Consider the following 13451-nt stretch of genomic DNA (forward strand, 5'->3'; position numbering starts at 1 on the left):
GGTTTTAGCAGAGAGGACACGACATGCCTGGTGTATAGATGGAAAACATAAAAACTCCTCCAGCTGGTTAGAAACACCGGAGTCACATTTCACAGCAGGACAACAGATGCTGCTCATGAGGCTGTACCGTCAAAATAAAGCTCTCACACACAGAGACACGCACACACGCACACAGGATGTTGGTCAGACGTTCCTTGCGTAGTGAGAGGTATGATGGAGACACTGTATCGTTTCTCATCAAGTACATACGAATCAGTCATAAAATATAACCCTTGATGAGCTAATATTTAGATTTTTATGCTTGCCATCCAAAGGTAATGATTTATTTGCTATTTTATTCCTAGCTATGTTAAATGTCTCATGGCAGGCAATCTTTATGTTCACCATCTTAGTTTAGCATGTTAGCATGCTAACATTGACTAATTTGCGCTAAACAGAAAGGATGTCTGAAGCTGATGGAAATGTCATTCGTTTTGTTATCATTAGTGTTGCAGGTGTAAAGCAAAGTATTAGACAGATTGAAATTTTGACCAACTTTGCCATCTCTACAAGCAGAGCTTAATCTGATGCTCCAGATGGTTTGTTAAACATCTTGGACATCATCCATGGAAACTGAAAAGCAGGCAATATATCACCGTCAATCATGGGCTAACTTCAACCAATCAGATTAACGAACCATATAATGTAGGGGAGCGAATCCTTTGCAGAAGCCAGAAAACGTCTTTTCCTCCTTCAGTGCTTTTAAGTGTTCTTGTTTTAATGAAGACATGCTCTCCAGTTCTGAGATACCTGATGCAGGAGCATCTACATTTATCTCTATAAGAGCAACCATTGTTTTCTCTGAACGGTCGCTTTTCTCACTGTCATCACACTGAAACACCTGTAGCTGCCAGTAGTTCCTCACAGGTAGCTGATTAGGCCAAACGGCTGTTGTTCAACAGCAAGATGGATTCTCGGCTCTTGTGATCCTGTGTGATCTTGTGAATCCAGCTGCCTTGCAGGGTAGGCCAGAGCTAGCGTGGCTAAAAATACAGTAGAAAAGCGTGTGGGTGGATATGGATAAGGGAGAAAGCAGTGGATACGGAGTCATATGGCATGTGCTGCTAGACTAAAATTAGTATTTAGTATATATTATTGTTTTTTGTTCCAACAACAAATGAATAGATGTTTAATTTTGAGGTCTAATAGCAAGTACTGTAGTTAATACATGTTTATCTTGAAATATGGACAGTAAAGCAGGCACAGTGCCAAGATTTCACTTTTGCACTGGACAAAGTAATGCTGGCTTGACCTTTTAATGATGGAAGTAATAATATTTGTCTTCCTTTGATGGTTTCTAACTGGTAATCTGACTAAAACAGAAAGGACAGACATGCTGCGCAGGCAACTAGCATGTCTGGTTGATGATGGCACTTTTTAAACCATTTTCTAAAAGGTGACACCTGCGTTCTGCTGACAAATGATTAACGATGTTAATCAACATTGTCCATAACTATATGATATAAAGGATGAAAGGAAATTGCTATTTTCATTCATTGAAGTGAGCATTTTCCTCTGTGTTTGCAGCTTGTTGCATACTACAATGGAACCACCAAAGAGATCATCTGGTCCCAGACAGAGAAGATCCTCTGGCCCAATGGGGGCCCACCGCTGGATAACCCCCCCTGCGTGTTTTCCACAGACGACCCCTCCTGCAATGATGGTATGACGAGTCTGCTGTATCCATCGTAACAACACACTGCATAAAAAGAATTCTGACAATCAAGTTCATGTACAGCACTAATTTATTCCACACTTAGCGACAGGTTTTTTCTCTTGGCTGAGACTGAGATTGAGTCAGTCATCAGATGGATATTACAGTGCACTAATGCTCTGTTTATATTATGTGTCATCTCTTCGGGTCTGTGGTATTTGCATCAATTCCATGATCAGAAATGTGCTCTTTTTCTTGAGTTTCATCCCAAATGTTCCCCTCAGTGGAGTAAAAGGAAAATGTAGTGTATTATTTGCTGGAAATGGTCTTTGTTGTATGAACAGAGTGACAGTTTCAGTGGGAAATGTCACAGATCATAAACCGAAGAGGAAAACCACTGCAATTATAAATGCATTTTGGTGTGAACGAGGGATAATGAGTGGAGGAGCAATAAATCCGACTCTGTCCCAAATTTGAAGCTATCTGCAAATAATTTGCAGAGTTGTCGGCTTCTCCAGTGTCACGTACAGAACCAGGGATGATGAGTACTCAGGAATTTGATGAAACTTATTGATGGCTAACAGCTTGACAATGTGTACGGACACAGAAAGCACAAAGACAACAATGTCTCAGCTACAGAGTACCATGAGTTTTCTTAAAGAGGAGGACATCAGTGCAATGAAGAACAGCAATTAATAGCAAACTCTGCAAAGAGAAGCCAATACTAGTCAATATTCTGCCATTTTTTTCACTCAGAAGTCATGAAAACAAATTTTAAAAAGCAGACAGATCAAGTCATTGCGTGCATTGTCTTCGTCTGGTGTTATGTCACTGTGGGGTTGCCAGGTTTGATGCCATCATGTACAGAAACCAAACCTGTGCACACTCCCCCGAAACTATGAATTATCCTTTTACCTTTATGTTTGTGTGTGGTTTTATGATAGTGATAGATGTGCCGAAAAAAATTAGCAAATGTTAGCATGTTAATACGCTAAACTTAGATGATGAGCATACTAGACGCTGTCTGCTAAACATCTTCATGTTAACATTTTCATTGTAATCATGTTAGCATGCTAACAGTTAGCTCAAAGCATCACTGTGTCTAATTGGCCTTCAGTGTCAAAGAGAAGCAAGCATGGCCATGGACTCTGGTTTCACTTTGGTTGGAGGCAGACAAGCTGTTTCCCTTTGCCTCCAGTCTTTTCGCTAAGCTAGGCTAAACATCCTGACTCCAGCTGTGTAAATACTGCAGTTGATATTAATCCTCTAATAAATCTAATCATTCTTGAAATGAACACAAACACCATCTGTGATATTGTCCTTTGTTGTCCTCTGGGAAAATGGTCTGTTTTGACTGTTTCTTTCTACGTCACTTTCCCAAATTGTGCACATTTACCCAAACTTTGAACAAAACCCTAAATCTGCAACTAACTTCAAAATCTACAGTTTACTGTTTGATGAATGCCGTGAAGCGAAACATCTTCTGGTGCTGACTCGTGTTAGAAATCATATTTCTATCATGATGAGCCTGTCCTGTGATTCACAGCAGGTGGTATAAAGAGTGTCCATGAGGATTTTAAATATCTATCAGCGCCGTGTAATCGTGTGAAATTGTTGCTGGTGTTACGTGAATGCAGTGAAGCTGCAGGAAGTCACAGCTGTGTTTTCCACAGCACAGTGCTGTTTTTTTTTCTTTGCAAAGATATGAATGTGGACATCTGTTGAACATGTGAGAGGCCACTGAGTGTTGAATGCTTCTCCTGTTTCCAGGTCATCTGCCAGTTCTCGGTATTGTGGCTGTGGGCTCTGGCTTAGCGCTCATCATTTTCGGTATCTCCAGCTTCCTCATTTACAGGTGAGTTTGATCGCACCGTGCTGACGCCTCCCGTCTGCACTGCTTTTAGCTCAAACAGTAGAAATGCAGGGGTGATTTTTTTTTTTCCCATTCCTCTCACATGAAGAAAAAGAGAGAGACATGTTTGCTGCTATAGGTGCCAGTGTGGTATTTACACAGTTGTTGCTATGGCAACAGCTCAGCAGGTGACGGTGTTAAAGCAGCGGTGATGTGTGCTTAAGCTGCCGAGTGAGCTCATGCACGGGCCCCAAACAGCCCTTATCTCACTTCATGATCATTAGCGTGTTCATTAGGTTTGTTTTCTTTGCGCTGGATTAAAGCTAAATGCCACCCGTTTTAATAATTCACACACCGCTGGTGCCGTCTGTAAAATCTCAGTCAAGGGGAAGTTTGTGCTTCTCTCTAGGGATCACATGTTTGTGTGTCGGCTGTCGCAAGTCTTTTGGCTTTTAACATCCTGTTAGACGAATGATGTCTGAACGAACTTTTAAACAGCACGGGTCTCGATCTTATGAAGTCATTTTGGCCTGTAAGTGAGTCCGAAAAGTCTTATTAAAACAATAGAAAAAAACCTTCCTCTGTGGTCAAATATGTAGCAAATCATCTGTTTCAGAATGCAGAGTCCGGTGTCATTTTTCTGTGTTTTGTAGCGCAGCGGTCTTATTCTGTTGGCCCCTCATAGATACCAGCAGCCACATGTTCAGATTCTTGAAACGAGAAGGACCTGACGCTTCCTCCTTTTCCCCTCGTTAAGTTTTTTTTTGGGGGGGGGAAGGGGGATTTTTTTCCTTATCCAAACCGATGGTCTGAGCATATGGTCTGTGCCATATGCTGTAAAGATTGTGAAGCCCTTTGAGGCAAATTTGTGATTTTGGGTGGTAATAATTGAATTTACTTGACGTGACCATGGCCACAAACATGTCTTCAGTGTTGTTTCTGGGAATTTTGGGATTTTATCATCATGTTTATGTCCTACAATTACAAATCTAACTATCTGTCTGTCTGTTTCTGTCTGTCTGTATTTATATATCAATATCTATATATATCTATGTCTATCTATAGATATGTAGATGTGTGAAAGAAGTCATTGAGTGTTTTGGTGTGGGGTCAAAACATTTTCTTGTGTGGTGGTGGTAGTGGTGGGGGAGTGGTGGGGTGGGGGCTGTGGCTGGAGGAATTTGCACTCATGACCTCAGTATTTCTAAAATCCTTGCTCTGGAACACATAAGTTTAATTTGAAACAAGTTAAAATAATCTTACTGTTTTCTGTAGATTTTTTTCATTTGTTTCAAGAAAGCACAGTTTAGAAATGGAACGGACGGCATGTAATTAGTTGTTTAAATGAGTGTTTGTGGTAATGGTCGCCCCTGTGCAGCTGTGTGTGCTGCCTGCCACTTTTTAAATGTCACAATGCGTACAGTATATGCTACAAGTGGTTGCACAGAAAATAATCATGCATGCCCTTAGCAATCAAGCAACTGGAAAATTCTGGGTGATATCAGGGGTAAAATCTGCATGAATAACAAAATTGAATGTTTCTATTTTTCCCTTCCTCAAAGGTGTCATTACATAGAGCGTTAATTGTGTTCACGACTAATAAACACAACGATTTTTGTGTAAAAAGGAGCTGATTCGTACGTATGCCATGACACAACTACAACTAACAAATCACACCGGTAGTCTGATCACTTTTCTAATAATGACTATTAACACAAACAAGTGTTAATCACCAGCCAATCAGAATGGAATTTAATCAGAGGAATGGTGGAAGAAAGACGGAGGAGCAGCTATCCACTTGAGGTAATTCCACTGAACCTGAATCTGAGTTGATCTTGTTCGATACGAAAAAGTAGCAGATAATTGGAGGCAGATTGTGCACTTCATTCTGAAAACATTTACATCTTCTTCTCTGTTCTCTTTTCTCTCCAGCTCACAGTTCAGCAAGCACAGCATGGATTTCCTAACTAGCTAGCTAGTTTTCCTGCACTCTTGGCCAGTAAGTTTTGTGAAATATGCTCTTCTTTCCCTGGAGCTCTTTAAATAAAAAAAAAAAAAAAAATCTGGAATCTAAGTGTAACCTTTGGTGATTTATGGATACAAGTATCTATTTCTGCTATGGACCAACCCAGCAGGGAAACTCTGAAACATTTTTGGTCCTGACCCACAGTTTTGCACTCTCTGCTCCAGTCCAGCTATATTTAGATTCATCATTTACATAAATGATAGTTTTATATATGGAAAGCTGTTTTGCACAGACCTCAACATGTTGTCCTTTATTGGATTTTAAGTCAACTTCATGGCCCCAAGGCCATGAAGCTAAAAATGTTGAAGTAAAAAGCATAAAATACATCATCAGGAGACGTTCAGTGTCTCAGTGTGATGGCTCTGTTTGATAGTAAAGGCTAACAAATCACTTCCTGTTTTTGCAGACACCAGTGGAGCTATGCTGATGGACAGAGAGGCAGATGGCAGAGCTGTTTACAGCCGTCTTAAAGATCATCGAGCCGCTGAGAGGCCTCCATGTTCAGTACTTGACCTACAAAAACACCACTAAAATGTCTAAAACACTTTGGAGTTTAGCCATTAGAAGTAGTTATTCTCAGATCAATCAGTCAACAGCCCAGAGCTTCTCAACCTTGGGGTCGTTTAATGTACACAGTGGGTTGCAATTTAAAAGACTGATATATGAATATTTATTTTTAATAAATGAAAATATATGATCGTTTCTATCCATGATGTATTTGCTGCTGCTGATGTGTATGTTTTTAATACATGTAACAAAAGATTTTTATAGTCAGATAACTTAAATTTGTAATTGTGGGGGTAATGGGAATTTCCAGATTTAAATCCAGTTCACAGGCAGGGAAGGTTAAGAAACCCACAGTGAGTCTGTAATAACTTGAGGAAATTGTTGAAATGATTGTTTTCTATAAGAAATGGGTGGTTGGGTGGTAATAGGTTACTCCTCTCATGTGATACAACTGTTGCAGTGTAACATGTACAAAATAGTCAAATTTGGTGAATATGGAATTAAATAAAAAAGCAAACTATATATTAAATTGTCTGTTTCTTTGTATTGCTTTCTGGTAAAACATATGAATGTCCTAATTTGCACTCAAGCCTCAAATTCAGTCTTCAGTCAGAGTAAAGTGCTGGTACAATATTCTTGAAACATCCTGATTTTGGTGAGGATCTGGTGGTTTACTGAACTTTAAGAATATTTCAGCACTAGAAAACTGACCAAATGACTTGCAAAGCCAGAAATATTTTTGCAGTGTACATGTCACCGATTTCAACTTTTCATGGAGCGCTTGTTAAATGTCGTGCAGCAGATTTAACCAGGTGGTCAGCTGCTCTCAGTTGATCTTGGAGTCTGCTGTGCAGCAGCAGTGTGAGGGGATGTTAAGCAGAGCTGCAGTGGCTCTGTTGTTTTAATAGAGGGGTTGGTCCAGCAGAGGTATTCACATATGGGACTTATGAAACAATAGCCCCAGTGTGGAGGCCCACACTTGCCCCTCTGGCTGCCAGAGGTCTCTAAACGAGGCTCCTTAAATAGAAAAATACCTGCTTTTTTTTTTTGCCGGTGGCGGGTAGGGCTGGAGGGCACCGGTACTTTAATGGTGTTTCCTGCCTTCAAAATGGATTCTCATAGGCACTGGAGTATTTGTAGACACAAGCAAGCGCCAGGATCTTCTTTAGGTTTTTCGACTGCATCATTTGTCCTGGTGAAAAAGAATCTGATTTGAGGCCAACTGGGATGGTTCGAGGAAAGGCTAAAACACGGTGATATGCAAACGCTGCAATAATTTCCTGCAGCCATCTGGAAGTGTTTTACACCTTTGAGTTTGGGTTGGAATGTATGGGCTCTGCTCGTTTTTCATTTCTACAGTAAGTGTTTCAAACTGAATAATGAACTTCCTCCTCCGTCCCAAACAACAACAACAAAAAAAAAAAAACAGCCTCTGGTTTGCTTGAATCTGGACTAACAGTTTTATTTTTTAAGGGTCTTTGCCATAAATCATTAAGTGTCAAGAAACAGCAGCTCATCCTAAGATTTGCCCCAGATGTGCTGACTTGCTGTGGTGCTTGGGGATTGCCAGTCAGACTGATGCTCAGAAATAATACTTAAAACATGTCAAAAATAAAACTGACATGAAAATGACAGGATGAATAAATCTTGTTAAAGCAGGATAGAATATATATATGTATATATTTATATACACACACATGCACTGAATGGGCTGAACAAGATAAGTAGTCAAAACAGTTTTCTTTGAAATGCTAACATAATATAACATAACCTATTTTATCCAAATTCATTGTAACCTAACATAATGGTGTTAATACATTAATATAACATGACCTAACCTACGCTAACATGCCGCAATAATAACTTGAAATATAACACAATGTAAGCATAGCCTATCCTATCGTAAGAAACCTAAGATAAGGTAATGTAACGTAACACGAGCTAACCTAGTGTAATGTACTGTCAGGCAGCATAACTTCATCTATATAATTAAATATCTACTCCTGTTAAAGTGATGCAAGTTTTTTGTTATTTGTAAAATCTTTGTGAGAGCATGGTGACAATTAGTTACTGTGATAATGAAAATTTTGATTACAACCAAGTAATTAGCATATGCATAAATATGTTGATAAGCATAGTGCATGATGTATTGCATGGTTTGATACAGCTGTAGATTTAGAGATTCAGAGACCAAAATTAGGAAGATGGCATTTTGGTTCCTTTGATTGTTTTCTGAATCAATCACATCCATTCTTCTGTTTTAAAGAACCCTCATTTTTTACAGTTTATTTTTGTACCAGCGTTAGTACTGAGATGAGGTTAAAACATCTGAGTTCGCTCTCAGTGAGTTTGCTAAAATTAAAGAGCGTGGGAGGTAGAATTGAAATGGACTCTAATCTTCATCATTGTTTTTCACTAAAGAAAAGACCTATGAGTCATCAGAGCAAGTGTCCATCGCGTACCTTCGACTAAAGCTGAAGAAAGGAGGCTTTCTCTGGAGTTTGAGCTCAAATACAGTGCATGCAGGGGATGCAGGAAGCTCAGTTTGATCAGTTTAGGGCATGTTTAGGGCATGTAGGACATAAAAGTCTGTAAATACTATTCCCGGTACACCCTTTTGTATATACTTTGTGTTAACTGCATGCACTTTGTCTTTTAATATTCTATTCTGTTATTGATGCTGCTGTGAAATTCGGAATTTCCCCTTGAGGGACGAATAAAGGAATATTGAATTGAACTGAATTGAGTTTAGCAGTCAGTCAACTCTTCATCTCATGTCACACTAAGTTTTTTTACAAGGGCCAAAAGTAATGAGTGGTTGAATGTTGATTCGACAGCATTTCTATTTACATAAAGTTACTGATTAAAAATCTGCTGATTTCTCTAAAAATCCAGTCTGGGTGTTTACTCTGTGATGTTGCACATCTCAGCATGTGCGTGAAAGAAAGAGCCCTTTGTCCAGGACTGTAAAAAAAAAAAAAAAAAGCTCAGTCAGTAGTGCATATGAACCAGTGACATTAAAATCCCCCAAAAGCCAAACACACAAGCCTGCGAGCATCAACGCACGTGCATTGCTGCATGCTGCCGCTGGACGTGGAGCATTCAGTCAGATCTGAGACTGCTATCTCAGGAAATACCACCAGCACAAATGGAGATCAAACCTAACTGCGCAAATGGGGCAATTATCTCTCTGTTTAAGGCGACTTGCTAGATTAAATCTCTATTGTTTTAAATGTCATTATTAAAATGAAACCATGAGGCAACAGACCACCTGGCCTCTGAGGGATTCTTTATTATTTAGTCTAATGGCCGCAACAACCCAAAGCCGCTCCACTTGACTGGAGATAGTTCCTCTGCTGTTTGTGCCGTCCTTGTTGAGTTCACCACCTGGTTTTTGCTCTTTGCAGGAAACTGAAGCTGGAGAAGGAGCTGGCTGGAATGCTGTGGAGGATTCGGTGGGAGGACCTTCAGTTCGAGAGCCCCAATAAATACCACAAACGAGCCGGCAGTCGGCTCACCCTGTCACAGGTAGATGATCATCTCAAACTACGCTGCTGTGAGCAGATTTATGTGTTTGCGCTGTCAGGCAAAACCTGATTAAAACGTGCAGGTGAGGTGACAGACACACCAAAGCGCTTCATGGCTTCTGAGGGTTAAAAACTTAATGTTACACCCACATGATCTCATATTACAGCTGGCAGCCCTGAACATTTCTTCAGAATTCTGAGCTTTATATCACCTTTTTTTCTCCCGTCAGTGTTGCTGGCACAGCCTCCAATGTGTGATTAACAAGTTGTTGTTCTTCTGGCAGCGTGCGTTGCCATGTCTGCCAGTGGGAAAGACTCGATGCTCAGTGCGCTGCTCTCATTCATGCACGGCTGATTATCGGTCTCGAGATGCCACCGTTGTAAAATTGTACCCACCAGGAATCGAAAATGCTAATTTGACATGTTTGAAGTTTCGGGCTGCGCCCTGCGTACACACTGTGCGCTTTGTGTTAAAATGCTTGTCTTAGAAAAAAGCAGATCTGCAGCCCTGAGAGAGTCCAAATCCTTTGTTAGTTTACACATTCCTGAAAGCTTTCCCAGTGGTTTATTGAAGGTGGCTGGGTTTGCGGTGGCAGACGCATATTAAATGATTGTTAAAATAAGCCCTGGTCTGGCCCCACTCCCTACACATATAATAGCTCATCACGTTCTTTCAGTATCAGGTTGTGTTGTCTGAGGGCTAATGCATCTCCTTTGGGTTGTGTTTCATCCCACATGTGCGAGCGTTCATGAGAAGCACATGCGCACACCTTTTTCATTACTGGTTTTCGGTCCAATTGCTGGGATAATGTGTGTGTGTGTGTGTGTGTGTGTGTGTGTGTGTGTGTGTGTGTGTGTGTGTGTGGAAAACACAGTCATTTTCCAGACCGATGTATTTTCCACTGTGCCATGTGTTGCCAATATTTGCATTCTATACAAATGCGTAGTCGACTGTGCTGGCTGTCTGTATGCAGCGCGCCCACTTGATTTTTATTCACTCTGTGTGCACTGCAGACATTTGCCCAAGGACTCGAGTTGGTATTATAAAAACTGAAAACACTTTATTTTCACAAACGTAAGAGAGAGGCATTTTCATGTTGCACAGAGAATTATGAGAAAGTCAGTGGATGAACCCTCTTTGAAGCCATGTTGCAGTGAAGTGGAAGCAGAGTCTTAATCCTCAGCTCTAATCTACACACTAACTGACTTTTTTTTTTTTCTCCTTCTCACTACTCCTCTCCACCTTCTCAGAGAGGCTCCAGCTATGGCTCCTTGATAACTGCCCATGGAAAATATCAGCTATTTGCAAAAACGGGCTATTTTAAGGTAAGGCTTACTGAGTTCTGACATTTTCAACTCCTGCGCACTCCTTTCCCACCCACACATGTGCACACTCGCGGAGAAAGCCGGAGAGCTGGAGAGGAGAGAGAAAGAGAGAGTGTGGGCGAATTTAGGTAGTTGGTTTGAGCTGCAGAATGCGTCAGTTTTCTTCTTCTTCTCTCTCTTTTTTTTTCTTTGTTTCTACACTCCCGCCTCGCAGTCTGGACATGGCCATCAACTTGTTGCTGCGGTTAATTTATCCGTTTAAGGTGGAGGAGGTTTGAGGAAATGTGACAAAAAAGAGCCCTCTGAGTAATGAGATAGCTGTCTTTGTTTTTAGCTGCATGATGGAGGTTTTATGTAAATGCTGATGTCACGGTTACAGCTTGAACGCCTCATAGATCATTGGAGGTACTGATGCACTTCTCAAATTCAATGCAGGCCAGAGGTGATTAAATCTGACACCAAAGCTGAAACAGAGACAACCTGCAAATCCTGGAATATAACCACTGAAATGAAGTGTTCTTTTCTCAGCAGTGAGAAGCCAAATATATCTCCTTCTTCAGCAGACGGCCATCATCAGCTCCTGTGCTGTAGATTTTATTTTGACTGAAAGTTAAAGCCCCCGGATGGACTCACACATGAAGTGGCGGCTGTGTTTCCTAATTTCTACAACAGCGTTTTATCTCCAGTCTGTCACAGCTGTGGCTCAGAGATATTCACCTCGCTCCCTTCGTTTACTGATCCTCACGTATCAAAGCAACAGATACAGTTCCTCTTCTGCAGCAGACTGAAATAGGCCCCAAACGTACAGTACCTGTAGGCTATACTGCAACATGCTGTTCCCTCCTCTGAATGCCGCTTGATTTCTTCTCATTTTCACGGTCCTTGTTTGCACTTTTTCCAGTATCAGCATGTTGATGTTTGTTCTGCCTCATTTACATGGAGACCAAAGTGCATCCTTGTTGGTCTTTTCTCTTCTCTGTCTTCATGTTATAAATAGCCGCGTATAAACTGAACTCTGCATCGCTGTCGTCCCTCAGTCTGCATTCATTGCTCTGGCTCTTCTCGTGCCGCACACAGGGGAACCTGGTGGCCATCAAGCACGTCAACAAGAAGAGGATAGAGCTGACCAGACAAGTTTTACTGGAGCTCAAACATGTAAGTGTTCATTAAATGTCCTATGTTTTTTGTTTTTTTTTAATCTTTTTGAGGATTTGAGCTGATTATTGTGTATTAATTAATTCAGATCACTTTTCATTTATACAGCCAAAAATCACAAATGAGTCAAGGTGCATGCAAGATTCTACCCTTAAATCAATAATTTGTGTATTTAAAAATGGGCCAAAATGAGTTCTTGCAGTGTATTGTTTTCAGTCACCAGCATATCGAGCACTTAGTGAAAAGGCACTAAATCATCTGCAAAAGGTCCAAAATGCAGCTGCATGGTTTATCTGGAGCTAAGACAAAAGAACGCATTACCCCAATTTCACTCTCCCTTCACTGGTTTCCAATTACAGCACTTAGGGAATACATTTCAAAATTCTTCATTAGGAGTTAAATGGATTGGCTCCACGCTATATTTCTGGCCTCCAAAACTGCTGCTGTACCAGGCGCACACTGATGTCAGCAGAGCATGTTCTTCTCACAATTCCTGAGTCTTTTCACTGTTCAATTTTATTTCTCTCTCTCTTGTGTTCTTTATTTAGCCGCTTTGTAAATATGCTGAGAAGGTTCACTCCAAATGAAGTTATCATATTATTGTTAGTATCATTCCACGGGCCAAACTTCTCTTTTGTACAAGAGAAACATTAAAATCGGGCAGACTGCTGATACTTTGCTTTCTTACCACTGCAATAATCAGTATTTTTCATCGTAAAATCAGATCACATGACGACATGACGAGCAGGCAGATGCCTTCAATGACAACGCTCTAAAAAAATCACTGTACTCTACCTGCCAGCTCCAAACTGCAGACAGACGACTTTAGCGACTAGCTAGTGAATAAAGTGAAGTTGGTGGAGATCAAAAAGGTCTCTTCAAACAAATGGTCATGTTTGTGCTTTCATCTTCATCAAAAAAATCATCTAAAGCAGGTTTAAGGAGTATAATATCAGTTGGCTTCTCAGTCAAAGACTTTGGTCCACAGCAGCGAATCTTGGCAACTAAAGGCCAGACTGTTTTGCAGTTTGTATATTTGAGTCTGATCTTTTTGGTCACTGCTCCACCTTTCCTCTAGTGCCACAAAAACATTGACATTTCCTCTTACACAAAGGACATATTAGCATGTAATGGGAAGGATGCAATGGAATGTTTTGAGGTCACTCCTGCACACCTGAACCCTGAACCTTTCTTTTAATGACCACATGACTCTAATTTCCCCCACAGGACAAAAGGACTATTTTTAGCTCCTCTTCTAGTATTTTACCAAAAACAGTAAAGTACTTTTTTGCTCTGTCCAACTCTTTCGTATTTTGGGGTGTGGTTACACAGCCTCTATTCTGCCTGCAGTTTCACTTTTAGTCT

At 40.6% G+C, this 13451-nt stretch overlaps 1 protein-coding gene across 1 annotated transcript in view; it reads left to right on the plus strand.

The window, feature by feature from the left end:
• The window catches only part of npr2 (natriuretic peptide receptor 2), a 52895-nt gene that overhangs the window by 16054 nt on the left and 23390 nt on the right, over positions 1 to 13451 (plus strand). The window contains exons 6-10 of the mRNA XM_070988966.1: positions 1567 to 1702; positions 3464 to 3548; positions 9486 to 9606; positions 10857 to 10931; positions 12009 to 12086. Coding sequence (XP_070845067.1) covers positions 1567 to 1702; positions 3464 to 3548; positions 9486 to 9606; positions 10857 to 10931; positions 12009 to 12086 — 495 coding nt within the window. The remainder of the gene's footprint in view (positions 1 to 1566; positions 1703 to 3463; positions 3549 to 9485; positions 9607 to 10856; positions 10932 to 12008; positions 12087 to 13451) is intronic.

The sequence above is a fragment of the Chaetodon trifascialis genome, chromosome 20, assembly GCF_039877785.1.
Source record: "Chaetodon trifascialis isolate fChaTrf1 chromosome 20, fChaTrf1.hap1, whole genome shotgun sequence".
In the NCBI taxonomy this organism is placed as follows: Eukaryota; Metazoa; Chordata; class Actinopteri; order Chaetodontiformes; family Chaetodontidae; genus Chaetodon; species Chaetodon trifascialis.